Source organism: Nasonia vitripennis (assembly GCF_009193385.2).
Source record: "Nasonia vitripennis strain AsymCx chromosome 1 unlocalized genomic scaffold, Nvit_psr_1.1 chr1_random0005, whole genome shotgun sequence".
Classification (NCBI taxonomy): domain Eukaryota; kingdom Metazoa; phylum Arthropoda; class Insecta; order Hymenoptera; family Pteromalidae; genus Nasonia; species Nasonia vitripennis.
The window spans coordinates 4110465-4128469 of NW_022279591.1; the positions used below are offsets into that span (position 1 = coordinate 4110465).

The 18005-nt window shown below is 37.5% G+C and overlaps 1 protein-coding gene across 5 annotated transcripts in view; it reads right to left on the reverse strand.

Moving 5' to 3' along the window:
- Positions 1 to 18005, reverse strand: part of LOC100114333 (importin subunit beta-1) — a 192297-nt gene that overhangs the window by 57394 nt on the left and 116898 nt on the right. For all 5 annotated transcript variants that reach the window (XM_003425289.5, XM_032601307.1, XM_008203787.4 and 2 more), the window contains one exon: positions 11924 to 12073. In XM_003425289.5, the coding sequence (XP_003425337.1) occupies positions 11924 to 12073 (150 nt within the window). The remainder of the gene's footprint in view (positions 1 to 11923; positions 12074 to 18005) is intronic.

Here is an 18005-nt window from a genome sequence, read left to right on the forward strand (position 1 = left end):
CTCTCGACAGTGGTTCAATTATCCATGATGAAGATATAATTCGATGGGCCTTACAAGCTAAAAAAGAAATTGGTTTTGATGATATTAGATTCAAAGCTTCTAAACATTGGTTACTCAAATTTAAGCAAGCACACCGAATAGTTTCTAGGAAAATAAATAAGTTCATAACAAGAAAAACACTAGAAAGTAGTGCAGAACTTACGGCTAAAGCTGAAGCATTTATCGATGACGTTAAATCGTGTATACCAAGGATTGGACTCGAAAATTTGTATAATACAGATCAGAGCGGATTTCTGCTAGAAATGCATTTTGGAAGAACATTAGCAGTAGAAGGAGAAAAGCAAGTGCAATGTCTGGTACAGTCAATTTCAGCAACAACGCATAGTTATACTATACAGCCACTAATATCAGCTACTGGACAACTGTTGTCACCGCTATTTCTTGTTTTAAAGGAACCAAGTGGCAAGTTTGGCCCTATTGTAGAACAAAACATATTTAGACCAGAAAACGTGTACGTGGAAGCATCCAAATCTGGAAAATTAACAACAAGTAAGGGAACTAATAACAATTTTTACATTGTAATATCGTTGATCAGTTAATTAGTAAGTCGTTTAATTGCAGATCACTTCAAAATCTGGTTGGAAAAAATATTTTATCCCTATGTAGGCCATCACTCAATACTATTACTTGATTCTTGGAGTGGTCATTGTGACAAAGTTATAGAAGAAACAATGCCACAAAATAAAATTATTAACATAAAAAAATTCCAACTGGAACCACAGGAAAAATACAACCACTTGATGTCTATGGATTCCGTATTTGGAAAAACTTTGTCCGAACATTTTCTGATAATGTAATGTTAATGGATCATGATATGAATTTACATGTGAGAAATAATATAATTAAACTTCAATCATTGGTTCACAACCAACTGTCTTCACCGAGATATATAGATTTGTTTAAATATTCCTGGTATAAAAACGGTTACGTCAATGAAAAACCAGATAAATTTGATAATCCTATAGATTTCAGTTTTGGAAAGTCTTGTGCAACACATTGTGAAATAGAAGGGTGCACAAACATTGCAATTGTACGATGTGGTTGGTGCAAAAAAGCATTGTGCTTTAAACACTTTTATGAGGACTACCATTATTGTAAAAACATCGTAAAATAATATATTTTATGCTCAATACAAAAAATGCACTATGGCAAAAGATAAAAGATTGTAGATTATTATTATACTCTACTATTATAAACAAAAATAAATTATAAGTTGAATTTACAATAAAGGAATTTCAATAACATTCTGATAACAATTTCTACGGAAATTATAAAACTGCTTCACACACAGAATTTTCTTGTTTACAAATTTAGGAATTTGAGGTGGTTTGGTTAAAAAGCACAACCATTTAGCCTATTTGTTCTTCAGGGGTTTAGGGTTTAAGGCTCTTTAGTTCACATGTACAGGCTACAAAGATAACACATTTATAACAAGTTTTTATGAAAGTTAAAATTTTTTTTCGACATTTTCGTCCACCACATTGGTTCCGCCATTTTGAATTTTCAAAATCTGATATCAGATTTGCAAAGAGCGGTCTCGAAAACCCTTAGATACAAACCTTCTACAAAATATTATGGATTGAAGTATACTTATAGTTATTTTGTGTTAGGGGTGGTTTACCCCCTAAAGGGTAGTATCTATGAAAAAATCGAAAAACTTAATTTGTTTATTATAGATGTTTACAAATTTTTTTCCAATTTTTTTAGTCGTTTAAAACTTTTTTATTATATAAAATTTTTTTTCGATATTTCCGTCCTATTGGTTCCGCCATTTTGAATTTTCAAAATCTGATAACAGATTTGTAATCAGCGACCTCGAAAACCTCTATATACAAACTTTCTACGAAATATTATGTATTGAATTACATATTTACAGTTATTTTGTGTTAGGGGTGGTTTACCCCCTTAGGGGTAATATTTATGAAAACACCGAAAGACGTCAACTAAATTTTGTTATTATGGATGTTTAAACATTTTTTCCAATTTTTTTTAGTCGGTTTAAATATTTTTATTATAAAATTATGCCAAAAAATATATGTTTTCAACCCCTAAAAAATAGGGGATGCTACTCTTACTCTTCAAATCATCATGAAATACTTGCTCTTTTTGTAAGAAATAACCTCCAATTTGTTTCATTGAAAAATATTAATTTTAAGCCGAGATATTTAAAAAAAACGCTTTTTGAGGGTTAACTTTAGGGGAGGTTTTTACCCCTTAAAAGTGAAAATTAGCCGATAAAAAAAAATACGTGTCTCTTATTTTTTTATGTTCTACAACATATATGAAAATCATCAAAATCGGTGAGTTCGGGTTGGGTACCTTTCCTTGTTAGTGGATTTCAACCCACCAAGTCTCATTTTCTTTGTTTTTACTAGAACATTGTGGGAAAAAAGTCCATTTTTACATTTTGTGTACGTCTGTTTTATAGGGATTTTTTAGTTTTGATATTTCAGTTTTTTCTAATAAAGTTATTGGAATAGTTGATAAAAGTAACTTGCTGAATATGTACCTGAATGAGAAGAAAATTACCTATCTTTTAACTGCGGAAAATTGATATTATCGTTCGTCGATCTTTTATTACACACCATGAAGCCCGATTTTTTAAAATAGTTTTAACTTGAAAACTAAATGTTAAATCTTTAAAAAAAACATGATTATTGAAAGTTATTACGACTATATTCCACTTAAATTTTTAATTATTGGTGCCTAGCGCGCGTACCGATGCGGGGCTATATTCCTTTAAAGCCCAGGGTGCGCGCCTCTGGAATTCTCTCCCGCGCGACGTGAGAGATCTCCCGTCGCTTAAATCTTTTAAGGCTGTGATGCGGAGGCGCATATACGTACGCGAGATTGAGTGTACTGTCGATCAGAACACTGATTCTGCGACTGTTTCGTGACTCCGTTAGATATTGTACCGTCCAAATATTTGTTCTATTTATTTATTTATTTATATTATTAATGTATTTTAACATCTATGACCAAAGGTTTTTATTTAAGTGACGTGATAGAGTAGTAAATAAGAAAAAATGTACATAATGCGTAATACGAATCTGTGATAAATTAATGACAATATGTGATACATATGTATTTTTGACTTGTGCAAAATAAAGGCTAATCTATCTATCTATCTATCTTTATTTCATGGGACAGATCCTGAGAAAAACATCAAAAAACTGAAAAAAGTCGTTTTTCTACGTGACGCGATAACTGGAGTAGAAAAGCAATAATCAAGTTCAAATTTTAGATTTAGTTAGCATTATATAGCACCTTGATCCCTTTATTTGGGCTGTTTATGAAAACAATTAGTTTCAAAGATATTAAGCTTCAAAATTTTGTTTTCTTACCCTGTATACTCTATATAACTGAAAACTGCATCGCTTGGATCTCAGCTTTAATTTAATGGATTTTAATCTATACCTAGGCTCGTTTCTTTCTATTTTTGTTTTACCAATTCGTTGACAACAAGATTTTCAATTACGCATGTGTGTTTTTTCATGGCGATTGTTCGATCACTAGTGATTTTAGATGCGTTCTGCGAACTATCCTTACCATTATAACGCGGAAAATAAATGTTGAACTTTTCTTCAGAACATCAAGATTATCGAATGCTATTATAACTATAGACTACTTTAATTTTAAGTTATTTCATGAAGCATATCCGAAGAAAAACGAGAAGGAGTAATTTTAACTCCAACTTGCAGAGTATCTTTTTCTGTTTGTTTCTCTTTGGCGATCGGCGCGCGTTATCGTGACGAATGTCAATTCTCGAGTAAGGCACTCACGTATATCTCCCGTCAGATGGCAGTATGTAAGCCTATTTATAATAGTGCGATTGCACAGTAGAAAAATACTTGAAGCTAAATAAATACAATAATTGAATAAGAAATTTAATAATAAATAAAAAGTTTACAAAATTTTTTTTTCATGCCGCTGACATGCCATCAACTATATATAATAATATAATATAAACAATTATAGCTATGCGAGAAAAAGAGATAGTTGATTATAATTGATTATGTATCTATAAATGATCCGAAATAATTTTATTTATTAAACGAAAAAGTACATAAACTTAATAGAATTATATATGGTCAAAGCAATTCAGATATTTAAGCGATACATAATGTTGAAGAAAGCTACGTGTTAAAGAATTGGCAGCGATTTTTTTTACTTTTTCTATTTTTGCATTTACCGACATGCCTGGATCGGTTTATCCAAGCATTAGCAAACCGTGCCTAAATCACATTCCATACATAATTTTTTATGTAAAATTTTATGAAGTATTGAAAAATGAAGTCTATTTCTAAAAAAATTAAGTTATAAGCCCTAAAAATTACAATTTAAGAAAGTAAATTCGCTTCATTTACGTTTATCTGCCATCTCCAAAAAATCAAGCTTCTAACGAAAAAGATGGACTTTTAGCCAAAATAGCGTTTTAAGTTATCTTTTTACACCTGAAACAGGAAATATTTTTATTTATTTATTAAACTAAGATAATAGCTTACATAGTATACATCAACAGTACACATACTAGCAAGCCTTGTAGAGGTAAACTAAGTTAGCAAGCTTTGTATGTAACAAAAAAACTAGTACTTAAAAGCTAAAGATAATTACATTATCAGACCCTTACAACAACACTATTTACATTTTCTTTTTTTTAAATTTAACAAATTTAACAAATTTAAAACTATTTAAAAAACTAAGTTTTGGTTTTAATCCAAATCTTAATTTTACTTTTTGCCGCGGTTTTGCTTATATCTAATTCCTTGAACTCATTTGGTAGGAATTGAGTTTTGACATCGTTATAATGGATTTTAAGGGATTCAAAATTAAAAAGTTGCTCTAGGTTTAATGGACTTGGATCTTGTATACTAAAATTATTTTTATTGGTAATCGTAAGAATTTTCCTCTGTAAACTTTGCAATAAATCACGGTTATTTCTATAGGCACCACCCCAGGCTACTATTCCATAGCTGATTATGCTATGGAAGAATGCATAGTATATCATTCTTAGTGTTTCTGTTGACATAGTGTGTGATAGTTTGTGAAAAATATAGACCAGATACTTTTTTTTTTTTTATATATTGGATGTGTTTATCCAATTTTAAATTGAAGTCAATGACAATTCCGAAGTATTTGTAATTCTCAACTCTAGCTATCTTTCTACTCTGAATTTTTACATCAATATGCTTCGGTATACTATCGCAATAGCTTCCAAATGTCCTACAAACTGTTTTATCCACGTTTAGAGATAACTTATTTACCGCCAACCATTTGTATGCCACAGTAAGAAAATCATTCATATTTTTTTGCGCCTCTATCCACGTATTGCCTGTTGCTATTATTGCAGTATTATCTACGTACGATAGAATTGATTTTAGTGGAATCTCCTTTAGAACATCATTTATATATAAAATAAATAGGAGTGGGCCCAGTATCGTACTCTGTGAAACACCCATACTTATTAGTAAACTATCACTTTCTACACCGTCAATTTTAACAGTACGATATCTGTTATTCAAATAGCTTCGAAGAAGATCTAACGCCTGTCCCCTAATACCAATACAATACAGTTTATTTAATAACAACTTATGGTCGACTGTATCGAAAGCTTTAGCCAAGTCGAGAAAAGTGACTATTGTTGGTATCGTTTTATCTACGTTATTGTACAATATTTGCGTGATATAGATTAAAGCATTTTTTAAACCAATATTTTTCATAAAACTAAATTGGTGTTTGGAGATTATGTCATTATGTTGTATAAAATCATATAGCCTGTTATATATAATTCTTTCGAAAATTTTAGCAACATTAGATATGAGTGAGATGGGCCTATAATTAGTAATGTTATGTTTTTCCCCTGCTTTATATATTGGAATGATTTCGGCCTTTTTTAGTGCATCTGGCCATGTAGCCTTTTCAATGCAGACATTAAAAATATGCGTTAAGGGTACCGCAATACAATTGCAAATCACTTTTATTTTTTCCACTCTACCATTTTTTTATTTTCAATGTATTGATTATGGTTTTTACTTTATTCGTGTTTTAGAAAAATTGACTTTGCATTAATATCCAGTAGTCTAAATTCAGCGTTATTGGGTTGCACGATATCAGTAGTCAATTTTCGGCCGATCTCAAAAAAACTTGTTCATGTTTCTAGCTATCTCAACTTTTTTTGTAACTTTAATATCATTTATCTTTATATAACTTATGGTTTCATTAGATCTTTTTTGCCAAGTTTATTATTTATGATTTCCTAAAGTTTTTTGGGGTTATTTGCATTTCTTTCGACTAGTTTTTCATCATATCTAAATTTGACGTCTTTAATAACTTTCTTCAAGTTTTTGGAATAGGTTCTGTATTCATTTTCAAGTTGCTTATTATTGATATACTTATATAAGAATTCTTTGGTTTCGCACGATTTAATTATCGCATCAATGATCCAATTTTCCTCCCCACCTGTTTAAGCCTTCTTTGATTCCTTTTGGATAATTCTATACATTGTTTAATCTCATACAACAATTTATCTGTGGCCAAATAAGGATCTTGCATTGTTATAATATCATTCCAGTTTTTTGTTTCAGCACTATTTATTAATTTTTTATAATTTAAAACTATTGTTGGTTTGTTATGTACTATTTTCATTTTATTGAGAGCTATAAATATAGGGTAATGGTCTGTTATAGATAGTTCAAGTTTATAAGTAATTGTATTTAAGTTATCAGTTTTTATAAAAATATTATCAATGCAAGATCCCGTTGCAATGCCCATAGGTGGCCTTGTAATTCCAACGAATCCAGGAATATATCCTTTATCCAAGAAATTACACAGGAATTCTTGGCTCACATGATCACAATCCAATATATCAATATTGAAATCTCCTATTACTATATTACTAAGTGATTTTTAATGTTTCTCTTTTTTATCAAATATTTATTTAAATCTAATATAAACTCAGTCTTAGGTATGCTATGAGATCTATACATGGAAGAGCCTTCAATATTGCTATTAATATTTGAGTTAATTTTTGTATTAACAATTATAATCCTACCCTGTTGAACAACTTCTGTGCTCTGAACTAAGTTTCTATTTACAAATACTATAACTCCGTCATTTGTATTAATCCTACTATCGTTGTAGTAAGACTCGTATTCATAGTTACTTCCGATCAGTCCTTCGTTCGTATACGCCTGTACCTGAGATCAATTAAGGAAGGGTTCCTAGGTGTACCTCACCGATTTTAATCAATTTGTGATACTTTGTAGTCCTCGAAAAAATACAAGACACGTGTTTTTTCTTACGTGCTAACTAGTCGATTTAAGAGGAGAAAATAGCCCCTGAAGTTTACCCACAAAAACAGGTTTTTTCTAATATAGCAAAAAATATTTTTTTAATAAAACCAATAAAACCAAGAGTTTTTTAATAAAACCAATGCCAAATTCTTTATTATAAAAATACGCTACCATATGCACAATTTTTACCTCGAAAAGTGTCAACCTCCATTTTTTTAGGGGTAAACGTGCATTTTTCGCTATTTTTTTTAATATAAAAATGATCAAATCGGCACTATCATCAAATAACCGCTGCCAATTTCATTAACGTATGCTTTCTCCAAGAGATATGCGATTAAAGGAATTGTTTTTCTTCAATACAATGATTCAAAGCTTCTTAAAAATATTAAAAATAAGCGAGGTTGGCACTCAAATACGTGTGGAATTAATTTTCAGACGTGTATCAAACATTTATTTTATAGCATAGTGTGGCTAAAATACGCTGTTAAGTCACGCCTACCTGTGACGAAAGTAGTCCTTTTTTGCACCGTGTTTATCACATTCGCTACGCAAGTGCGCTAACCTCACGGTGCAAATAAGGACTACTTTAGTCACGAATGGGTGAGACTTGCGGATTTTAGCAGTCTGTGCTATAAAATTTTATACGATACTCTTGACTTAAATGGTTCAGTTTTACACGGCGCTTAGCGCACACGTATCGTAATGTACTATTTGTCGATACTAGGGACATAAAATGCGATTTATTGCACGTGGAGCGAGCGTAAAATCGATTTTTTATACACTCTGTATCGAAAAATAATACATTGTGGAACAGAAGAAGGGGGGGGGGGGTGGCAAAACTCTAGTGATGTGACTGAAACTAAAATTGCACTAAACATTATCCGTGTCGAAAATTCAGAAAAATCTTTCTTAAAACCTTTTTGAAAACCTTATATTTCTACAATTTTGACCAGCTTCAAGCAACTAATGAATAGTTCTATTTTGTTAACAGATAACATTGAAGTATATATTGTAACGGGGTTTTTGGGAACTAAATTGCACAAAAGTAAAGCGACGAGGGTGATTTGACCCAACAATCTCGAGATCTTAAGGTAGTCACTTACAGTCAACTGTAGTAATATGGTTGTATCAATCCGCATAAGGTTTTGTACTGATCCAGAAATTAAACCCTGGGTTTTTTCAGTATTCAACTCAATACCATTATTGCAGGTTCAGGCTGAAATCTTTTTTGCGTCCTGTGTCAGACGGGAGATGCATTTAGGGAGATCAGTCCGCTTACATTGGAGGTAGATTTGAAAGTCACAGCAAATAGCATACGCGAATTAGAGCAGTGGAATAGTGCGTTTACCATTGCACTTACAAATATTAGAAACGCAACAGGGCCAGAATTTGAGCCTTTGAGAATACCTAACGTAAGTTCAAGGAATTAAGTTAGTACACTATTTGTGTCAATGATAGCTTGCGCGCGACTAGATAGATACGAATGGAACCATTTAATAGTATCGTCAGAAAAATTTAAGTCTCTTATTTTTCTGAGGAGAACAGCATGGCGTATAGAATTGAATGCTTACCTGAAATCAAATAAAACTAGGATTGTGACCAGGCCTTTTTCAATGCTGAGTCTTATATCTTCAGTAATTTTCAGAAGGGTAGATTAGGTGTTAAAGCCCTTGCGAAAACCGGACTGATAGTCAGTCAGCAGTGCGTTGGTTTCGAGGAAATCCATGAGTTAAGCATTGAGTGCAAGCAGAGTAGAGCTTTTAAGTCGAACAGCAACGCGATAGAGTTTGTCATGGGCCTTGCAAACGGTGCCTAAACTAGAATTAAACCTGGGATTAAGATTAAAGAGAATCAATCTTGGCAACACGCTTTTCCTCGGACGCGCCGCCGCGGTTGAAAAGAGCCGCTATCTGTTGCGAGGTGGTCATTGAATCCCAATTAGATAGCAAAGTGGACATGGCGGTTGGAATTTGAGATTCAGGTGCCAGAGGAAAGACGAGGCTCGGAGAAATTGATTGCCTACAAGAGCCCGGAGTTATGCGAGTGATTAAATGTATCAAGATTTACGTCTAGTTTACGAAATTGGTCAAACGCCAACGCACGCGCGATATCTGTTGCGGAAGGACTGTTATCTACAGATGCTTATTCGTCAAACGAGTCAACGTAACAATTTTTTGGCTTGCGCTTTTGTTGTTTTAAATATTTGATTAGACACGATTTATGGAAAGCAGTATTACACAGTGTAAAGGTTAGATTCGCAAAACTTTTATTTCTCCGGTAACCAATACACTGAACCATTTGCAAAACGGCTTAAAACAATTTAAAGCGATTTTCGGAAGAAAAAAGCTTGCGAACATGGGAAATATTCTGCAAGGCCTTCTGTCGCTGGTTCATGGCTCCATATTGTCGGGAGGATTTGGAGAATGATCTGCGCAAGCGTATTGGCGATAAGAGCGTCAAAAGCTGGGAACGGCTACAAGAGTTAGAGAGCCGGTACGTGCCTCCACTACCAACGGAGAACATGCGCGTCCCCGGCGTACAGTGTGACAGAAGGAAGCCAGAGAGCCACTGCAATCGCGAGGACGAAGCAGGCGAGCCCTGGTGATGGCTTGCCTCCTGTCGTCGTTAATGAAAACGACTAAAAGAAAGAGAGTTTCGTCGAGGAAAGAGAAAGCTACCGGATAGCGCGGCCTAGCGAGTCCTACCGCTAATGCTGTGGCTCGAGAAAAGCGAGAAGGTAGCACTTGCTTTACCTGTTGCAAAGTGAGGCACCGGGCATTGAATTGTCCGAAAATTATCAGCTGGGCATGCCAGTGAAAAGTACAAAGTACACGAATGTCCTGCGCGTAGGCAGTTGCCGCAGTCATCATGCCAGCTGTGCAGACAGGTAAGCTACTCAGGTCTGTGCCTAGATTGCCAAATGCAAATGGCAATGATAAAAAAAAATAAAATTAAGGAAGGAAGCAAGAAGAGAGAAGGCAGAGGAAGTAGAGAGACAAGGACGTGAGAGAGTAAAGTTAGTGAGATGCAGGAAGAAGAGGAGAGTGTGAACCTGGCACGCAGATAGAAGGTTAAGGCCAAGTTCTCCGAGAAAGAAGAGTGTTGAGGGAAGAGGATTGCGACGTTGCAAACGTCGCAACCGCGTCGATACGAGGAATTTCGATCGATTCGACAAAGCCCCAAGTGCGCGGAAAAAACAAGTTGGCTTGTTGTTATCGGCGCCGGCCTGTTTTCAAGTTTGAGGAACTGGCTAGCTAACCGTCAACGTTGGTCTTGTCGACGTAAACGCTGATTGGTCCTCCGCACGTCACGAGTCAATCAGCGGGCGTCGATGCGTGGCTTGTTATCCGCGCGGACTGTAAGCCAATCGGGCGCCAGCAAGAAGCGTGAGAAGAACTAGTGGAAAATCCGCCAGTTCGCTCCCGACTGTCGACAGAGTACGTCGACGTGCGAGAGAGGTAACGCGTTGTCCTTTGCTTGTCGACCCCACGTCAACAATTAGAGAAAATTAAGAAAGTCTCCCGAGTGTGCAAGAGTGCGTGTGTATTAGAGGTGTAGCGTGCTGGCACTAGAAAGTACCGATGCCTGGAAGAGCCAACGACCATCCTGAGGAGCAGTGACCTGCAGAGGGAGGACGCCAGCCAGTCCGCTACCATCATCGAGAGGATCAAAACTGTGAGTAACATCGGCGTGGAATAGCCAAAGCAGCCAGCTGCCACCAGGTCCAGGAGGAGTCCAGAAGGCGATGAAGTAAGCACCGACGCGACGGCTGTCGACAGAACGAGTAAAAGAGAGAGAAAGTGAGAGAGAGTGAGTGAGAGAGAGAGAGAGAGAGAGAGAGAGAGAGAGAGAGAGACGAGTGTCGGTGTGCGCACGAAGGTGTCCAGCTAGCGTACGCGAATTTGTGAGACAGAGCGCGAGCGGAAACCCTAGCTGCACAGTTGCAGCAGGTTGGGCTTGCCACTGTGCGTTGGAGGCACTATAGCCACCGCGTTGTAGGCAAGGACTGGGTGAAATACAAAGTGCAAGAAACTGTACATATTGTGAGTAATTATTTTCTTATCTCCTAAACGTGGCAATCGCGCCAAATACTACGGTTAAAAAAAATCCTATTGCATGTGAGGCGCTAGGTGTTGCGCACATGTGTTGGGAAGAATAGTGTCGCACATATAGTCTAACAACAATAATTGAACTAAAGAAAGAATATTAAACCCTGTGCAAAATAATACGTGTCAAGTATACGTCAATCTACATATAATCTTTACAAGTGCACCATCTTTCTAAAGATTTTCACGATTTCTCTTATCAAAGACTATACTAATTACGTATGCATTTTATAAGCATGAATTTCTATGTTTTATCACATCTGCCAGGTGTCCCATGACAGCCAATTTTTTTAAACCATATATTTTTTCCCTTTATATGCATACTTTTTTATTTTTTACTTCCACCATAACCATTTTCAACTATTATACTTACAAAATATAAAATGTAATTATGATCATTAAGTCACACAATGATAAATATATTTTTAAAACTCACATAAATTCAATTTTTAAAAAATTACTCACGGGAAATAAAGCGGGGGCCATATACGGTTCCATATACTGGTAATATAATGACATAATTTTAACTAAACATTGTAAAGCAGCAACTTTGATTTGCGTGTGTGTGGACTGTGTTGCTTCACACACTACTTCCATAATGAAATTTCTTTCAGACTGAAAGTAAAAATGAATATTAATTAATTTAATTTATTCGATGATTACATACTTATACATATCAAGTAAATTATTTATTTTATTTGTGCTGATTACGAACATTATCTTCAGCCTAATCTTTAAATTTATTTGATATACCTTCTTCGTCAGAAGAAAAACTGCTGCCAAGTCCTTGGCACTTGAATTTGCATAATAATAGGCGTATACGTAATCAAAATTATGCACAAGAAACAAGTCATTTCACTAAAGAACCAAATATAATAATAAATTAAGAAAAAATCACTTAAGTTTGATGTCTCCTAATATTTTTTGCTTGTAAACTACAGGAGTAATCGTGATGCTCAGCGCATATTGTCTCACCGGTGTCTCGACAGAGTCAAAATTCGGCTACGTTATCAAGCAGCTGTCGACCCAGGCGGTTAGCACCTCTAGCATCGCGCTCAAGAGACCACCGATATGTTAGTAAAATTATGCAAAATTTGTAGTAAACTATTGAATTTTAATGCACGTTCTTATGTAGGCGAATTAAATGTGAGTTATTCGATGATAATTACAATAATGATTTACAATGTACTTTTTTTCCAATATAGTTTGGAAATTAGCAGCCAGTACATCGCAAACGGCTAAAAAATTCATCGATCTTAATAAGTACAATGCCAGCATTATGAATAAGTCAGCAAAAAGAAGGGTGTCATATGGAAAGCGTAGAAAAGCACTTATATGGTCAGAATGTCAATGACAGGTATAGGGTGTCAGTTGGCTGGGTGAGGTGACCAAAATGATAGGTATAAAAGAAGTGCATCAAGCAAAAGTGGTTAGTACTTTTGCTGCCAAACGATGCGATCGATCTCGAGGATCAAAATAGGAAAAGTAGGTTATTTTATTATTTTTTGTGTTATTGCTTATGTGTTATAGCTGAACTTTTTGTAACATAAAACGATTATAAACGCAAAAAATAATTTTGAAAACTAGGCTAAGTTATACAAAATTCTTTTCCTGGAATCAGAATTCAACACACATGCACACACATACACACACGCGCGCATATACACACGCACGTACACGAGCGCGGAGATCCCGAAACCACGTATGTGGCGCGTCCCCTGGGTGGCGGATAGGAGAATGCTCATCAGCGCGTCGAGGTCTCCTCAACCGGCCAAAGCGTAGACCAGAAATAAAATATGCTCTGCGCACCAAACAGGCTAGGGGAAGAAAACCCAGATAAATCAGACATGGATAGTAAGATAATAACATTACTACCCCAAACAGGTCAAACCACAGTGCCGAGTCCCGCCCTCAATTCCGATCGGGTAAAAGCCCCGGTGGTTGACGCTGGCCCCATGGAGTTGGTGGGGGGGGGGGGGCAAACTCACTTAAAAGCCGCAGAGGTTGGTCACCTGACCCCTGCTGCATGTAGAGACGCTGGTGATATGGAAACGGAGGTTGATGCAGACAGGAATGAGAAAGCTGATTGCATAACGCAAAAGAATGCGCACTTGGATGGCCTTGGCAGCAGAATCGATGAATAATTAGACTATGTCAGAAAAAGGCACAATGTGCACAAACAAATTAAAGATCTTGCCCAAATCATAAGAATCAGGAGAGGGAAACCCAGACAACCCCGAGTCTTAGATCTCGGGAGGCGGGTACAATAAAGGGAGCCCCAACTTCTACACAGGATAGAAATGGAGGAAATAAAGAAGAGGGTAATCAACCTAAGAAGGCAGCGTGGCAGGAAGTCGTGGCAAGAAAGTAAAAAAAAAAAAATAAATAAATAAGAAAAAGTCAAGCAAAGAGGATAAAAGTGTCCCTAGCGTTACAAACCAGAATAGGACCAGCAAGGATAGACCGAAGTGACCAAGACCTCCCAGGTCGGATGTTTCATCATCAAGGCTGCAGAAGAAAAGAGCTATGCAGACATTTTGTCAGAAATGAAAGCGGCTCCGTCACTTAACACACTAGGATATAGCGTAAATAAAATACGCGGCAGGAGATCTACTGATAGAGCTTAAATGCACAGAAGAATTCAAAACAAAGGACTTCCAAGAAGCAGTTAAAGCGGTACTAATAAGGCGCCACAATAAAAGCACTCCAGGAAAAAGAAACCATTGAATTAAGAGATCTGGACATGCTTACTTCAAAAAAAGAGGTACTAGAAGCACTACAGAAGGAAATTGGCGAAGAGAACATGATAGAAGTGTCTACGATAAGATCTCTGCGAAAGATGTATTGTGACACGCAGATTGCAGTGATACTGGTACCAGCTCAGATAGCGGCTAGAATCACTAAGCTATGGAAGATCAGATTAGAAGGGGTCAACTGTAGAATCCCAGTAGCTAACCGCAAAAACGAGCCGCTTAGGTGTTATAAATATCTAGGTTTTGGCCATATCGGTAGAAAATGCACAGTAACTGAAGATAGAAGTAAGCTTTGCTTTAAATGTGGAAAAGATGGGCACAAAGCAAAGGATTGTAAGATCCAACCCTACTGTGTACTCTGCAAAGGAGGCACAGGTGGAATGAGTGACTACGTAGCTGGTAGCTATGCATGCCCAGTTTACCGAGCTGCAGTAGACGCCACTGGCAGACGAAGAAAATGAAAACAGTGTAGTTGAATATAAATCACTGCGCGACTGCACAGGACCTACTAAGCCAGTATGTCCGTGAGACAGAAGTCGACATAGCCATCGTCTGTGAACAATACAGAGACCTGGATAAACCAACGTGGGATATAGAGAGTACTGGTAAAGCGGCGATATGGGCATGCGGAGACGCCGCTTTCCAGGAAAAAATCACGAGACGTAATGAAGGATTCGTACGCGCTAAGTTCACAGGAGTACACATTTACAGCTGCTATGCTTCTCCTGATAAGTCGATAGAACAATTCAGACAACTGTTGGACCAGCTAGTACAGGTTGCTGTAGGAAGAAAACCAGCACTGATAGCAGGCGATTTTAACGCCAGGGCGTTAGAGTGAGGCAGACAAAGGATGAACGAAAGAGGACGAGCGCTATTAGTAGTATTCGCCCTCCTTGACTTAGTCTTAGTTAAGCAGGGATGTTCTTACACATTTCAAAGAGGAGACGCAAAATCCATCATAGATATCACGTTTGTCAGCAGCTGCCTGATTAGATTAGTAAGATCGTGGACGGTAAGCGATAATTACACAAATAGTGACCACCAAGTGATAATAATAGAGATAAAAATATCAAAGCAGAGATCCAACAAAACAAAAACAACGACAAAAAGAGTTGGTTGGAAAACGAAAGATTATGATAAGAAGACATTCTCTTGACTCTAGAAGAAATACAGCTGTCTGGATCTGCGAATAACAAAGTCGAGCAGGTAATAGGAAATATTACCCGAGCCTGCGATGCAACGATGCCAAGGAGGGCTCCCAAAAATAGACGATTGCCAGTATACTGGTGGGATAAAAAAATTGACGCAACTCGCAGCGAGTATCATCGAACCAGAAGGCGGCAACACCGGGCTCCGAAGAAAAACTACAAGACTGGTCGTTGTAGAGAAATAGTAGACGCCATAAATAAAGAAATGAACGATGCTAAACGGATACTCAAGAAAAAAATCCAAGAAAATAAACGGCGTAGCCTTAAAGAGTTACAGGACGAGGTTGAGCTGGAGCCTTGGGGACGACCGTACCAAGTAGTAATGAAGAAGATAAAGAGAGGTTATACCCCCCCCCCCCCCTCCTAAGAGCCCGGAATTGTTGGACCGTATTGTGACCACACTGTTTCCCATTTAACTGGAAGTAACAGCTATTCCTGAAGCGGAGGAAAATGACGAAATAATTCCGACAATCACCACAAAGGAATTCTGGCTGCATGCAATAGAATTGGGAACAACAAGGCTTCAGGCCTAGATAGCATATCCTATATTGCGTTAAAACAAGCTATACAGGTACACCCCGATGTCTTTGTGAACTTGTACAATTCATGTCTCGAAGAAGGGACGTTTCCTAATAACTGGAAAAAGCAACGCCTGGTGCTACTACCAAAAGGAGATTAGCCACCTGGAGAAGCTGCCTCATACAGACCACTCTGCATGATGGACACCCTGGGCAAGATTTTAGAGCGCATAATCGGCGTTAGAATGGACCAAGTCTTCGAAAAACCAGGCGGACTAGCGGAATATCAATACGGCTTCAGGAAAAAACACTCCACTCTTGACGCCGTAAGCTTAGTAGTAGACACCGCTAGAACTGCAATAAAAGACAAAAGATGGAAAGGAGGATCTAAGAAGTACTGTGCTATTATTACACTGGACGTTAAAAATATGTTGAATTCAGCCAGCTGGGGCAAGATACACGAGGCACTATGGAAAAAAGAGGTACCTGCATATATAAGAAGGATTATGTCTGACTACAAGACAGAACCCTTCTGTATGACACAAAGAGCGGTACGAAAACCTATCAAGTAACCAAAGGGGTCTCACAAAGATCAGTACTCGGCCCATTATTGTGGAACATTATGTACGAAGGAGTACTTAAGCTAGAGCTACCCGAAGGTGCAACACTTGTAGGGTTTGCAGATGACATTGCAGTAGTTGTAGTAGCAAAGCAAAAGGAAGAAGTGACGGAAATCGCTAACGAAGCAGTAAGTATAATCCACGATTGGCTAAAGCAGACTGGACTTGAGCTTGTTAGCCATAAAACGGAGGCTATTTGTATATCCAGTAGAAAGAAAATAGAGACAATAACGCTGTCAGTGGACAGACACGAAATAGACTTTCAGCCGACTATTAAGTACCTGGGAATTACCATTGACGCCAGACTAACGTTTAAGCAGCATCTCGAGAGGGTGAGCAATAAGGCAGCAAAAATCGGTGCTGCACTATCCCGACTTATGCCAAATGTAGGTGAACCAACGCAGGGTCGAAGGTTACTCCTAGCCAGTGTAACATCAATTATGTTATACGGCGCTCCAATATGGGCAGACGCTATGTTGGTAGAGCTGTCAAAAATTTATAGGTGAAGTGCATTGGGGGTCGCTTCTGCCTACCAAACAGTATCAGAAGATGCAGTATGCGTTATTTGAAGTATCTCGCCTATTGACCTTCTAGTAACAGAACAAAAGAATATATACGAAGAAAGCCGGCTTGATGACAATACTCAAGAGGAAGTTTGGAAATCCGCAAAGGAACAAACCTTAGCTGAGTGGCAAGAACGATGGGACTCCAGTGGATAGGAGCGATAGACGCACCGCCTTATACCACGTATTGTTGGCTGGACCAATAGCCGACACGAGGAAGTAAATTACTACCTTTTGAGCGGACATGGGTGCTTTCTAACCTACTTCCACCGCTTCAAGATAGAGGATAACCCAAATTGCCTAGTATGTTTGGAAGCAAACATACTAGGCAAGATGCGGAGCATGTCTTCTGTAACTGTTCGCGATACAAAATGGAACGAGAAGAACTCGAGCGTTACCTTCAGACTAGGGTTACCCCTGAGTTAATGATGACAGCTATGCTAGCGTCAAAGGATGGCTGGTGGAAACAGCTGAGTAAAACTCTTGCTACACGAAGGCCACTAGGTAGTAGATACGAAACGCTCCCCTGCCCGATGCAGAGAAACGAAGGAGGTAGGGTTGAATACCTCCAAGTTCTCCTAAAACCGATGCTGAGGAACGTAGGTAACTGAGTTGATCCCAAACTCCCTCACCCTATGCAGAGGAACGTAGGTGTCCGGGTTGGGTCTGTCCAAAGGATGGCCGGTCAATCCTGCTTGAAGTAGACGACCGGACGATGCTGCAGAAGCAGACGGCAGGACAATAAAGAATAAAGAAGACAAGTTTGATCCTAAACCCCTAATCACCTTGGTGAATGGGGGATGTAATGAAAATGTCATATATATATATATATATATATGTGTGTGTGTGTGTGTGTCCGGAATGCCTCCCCCCCCCACTACACAC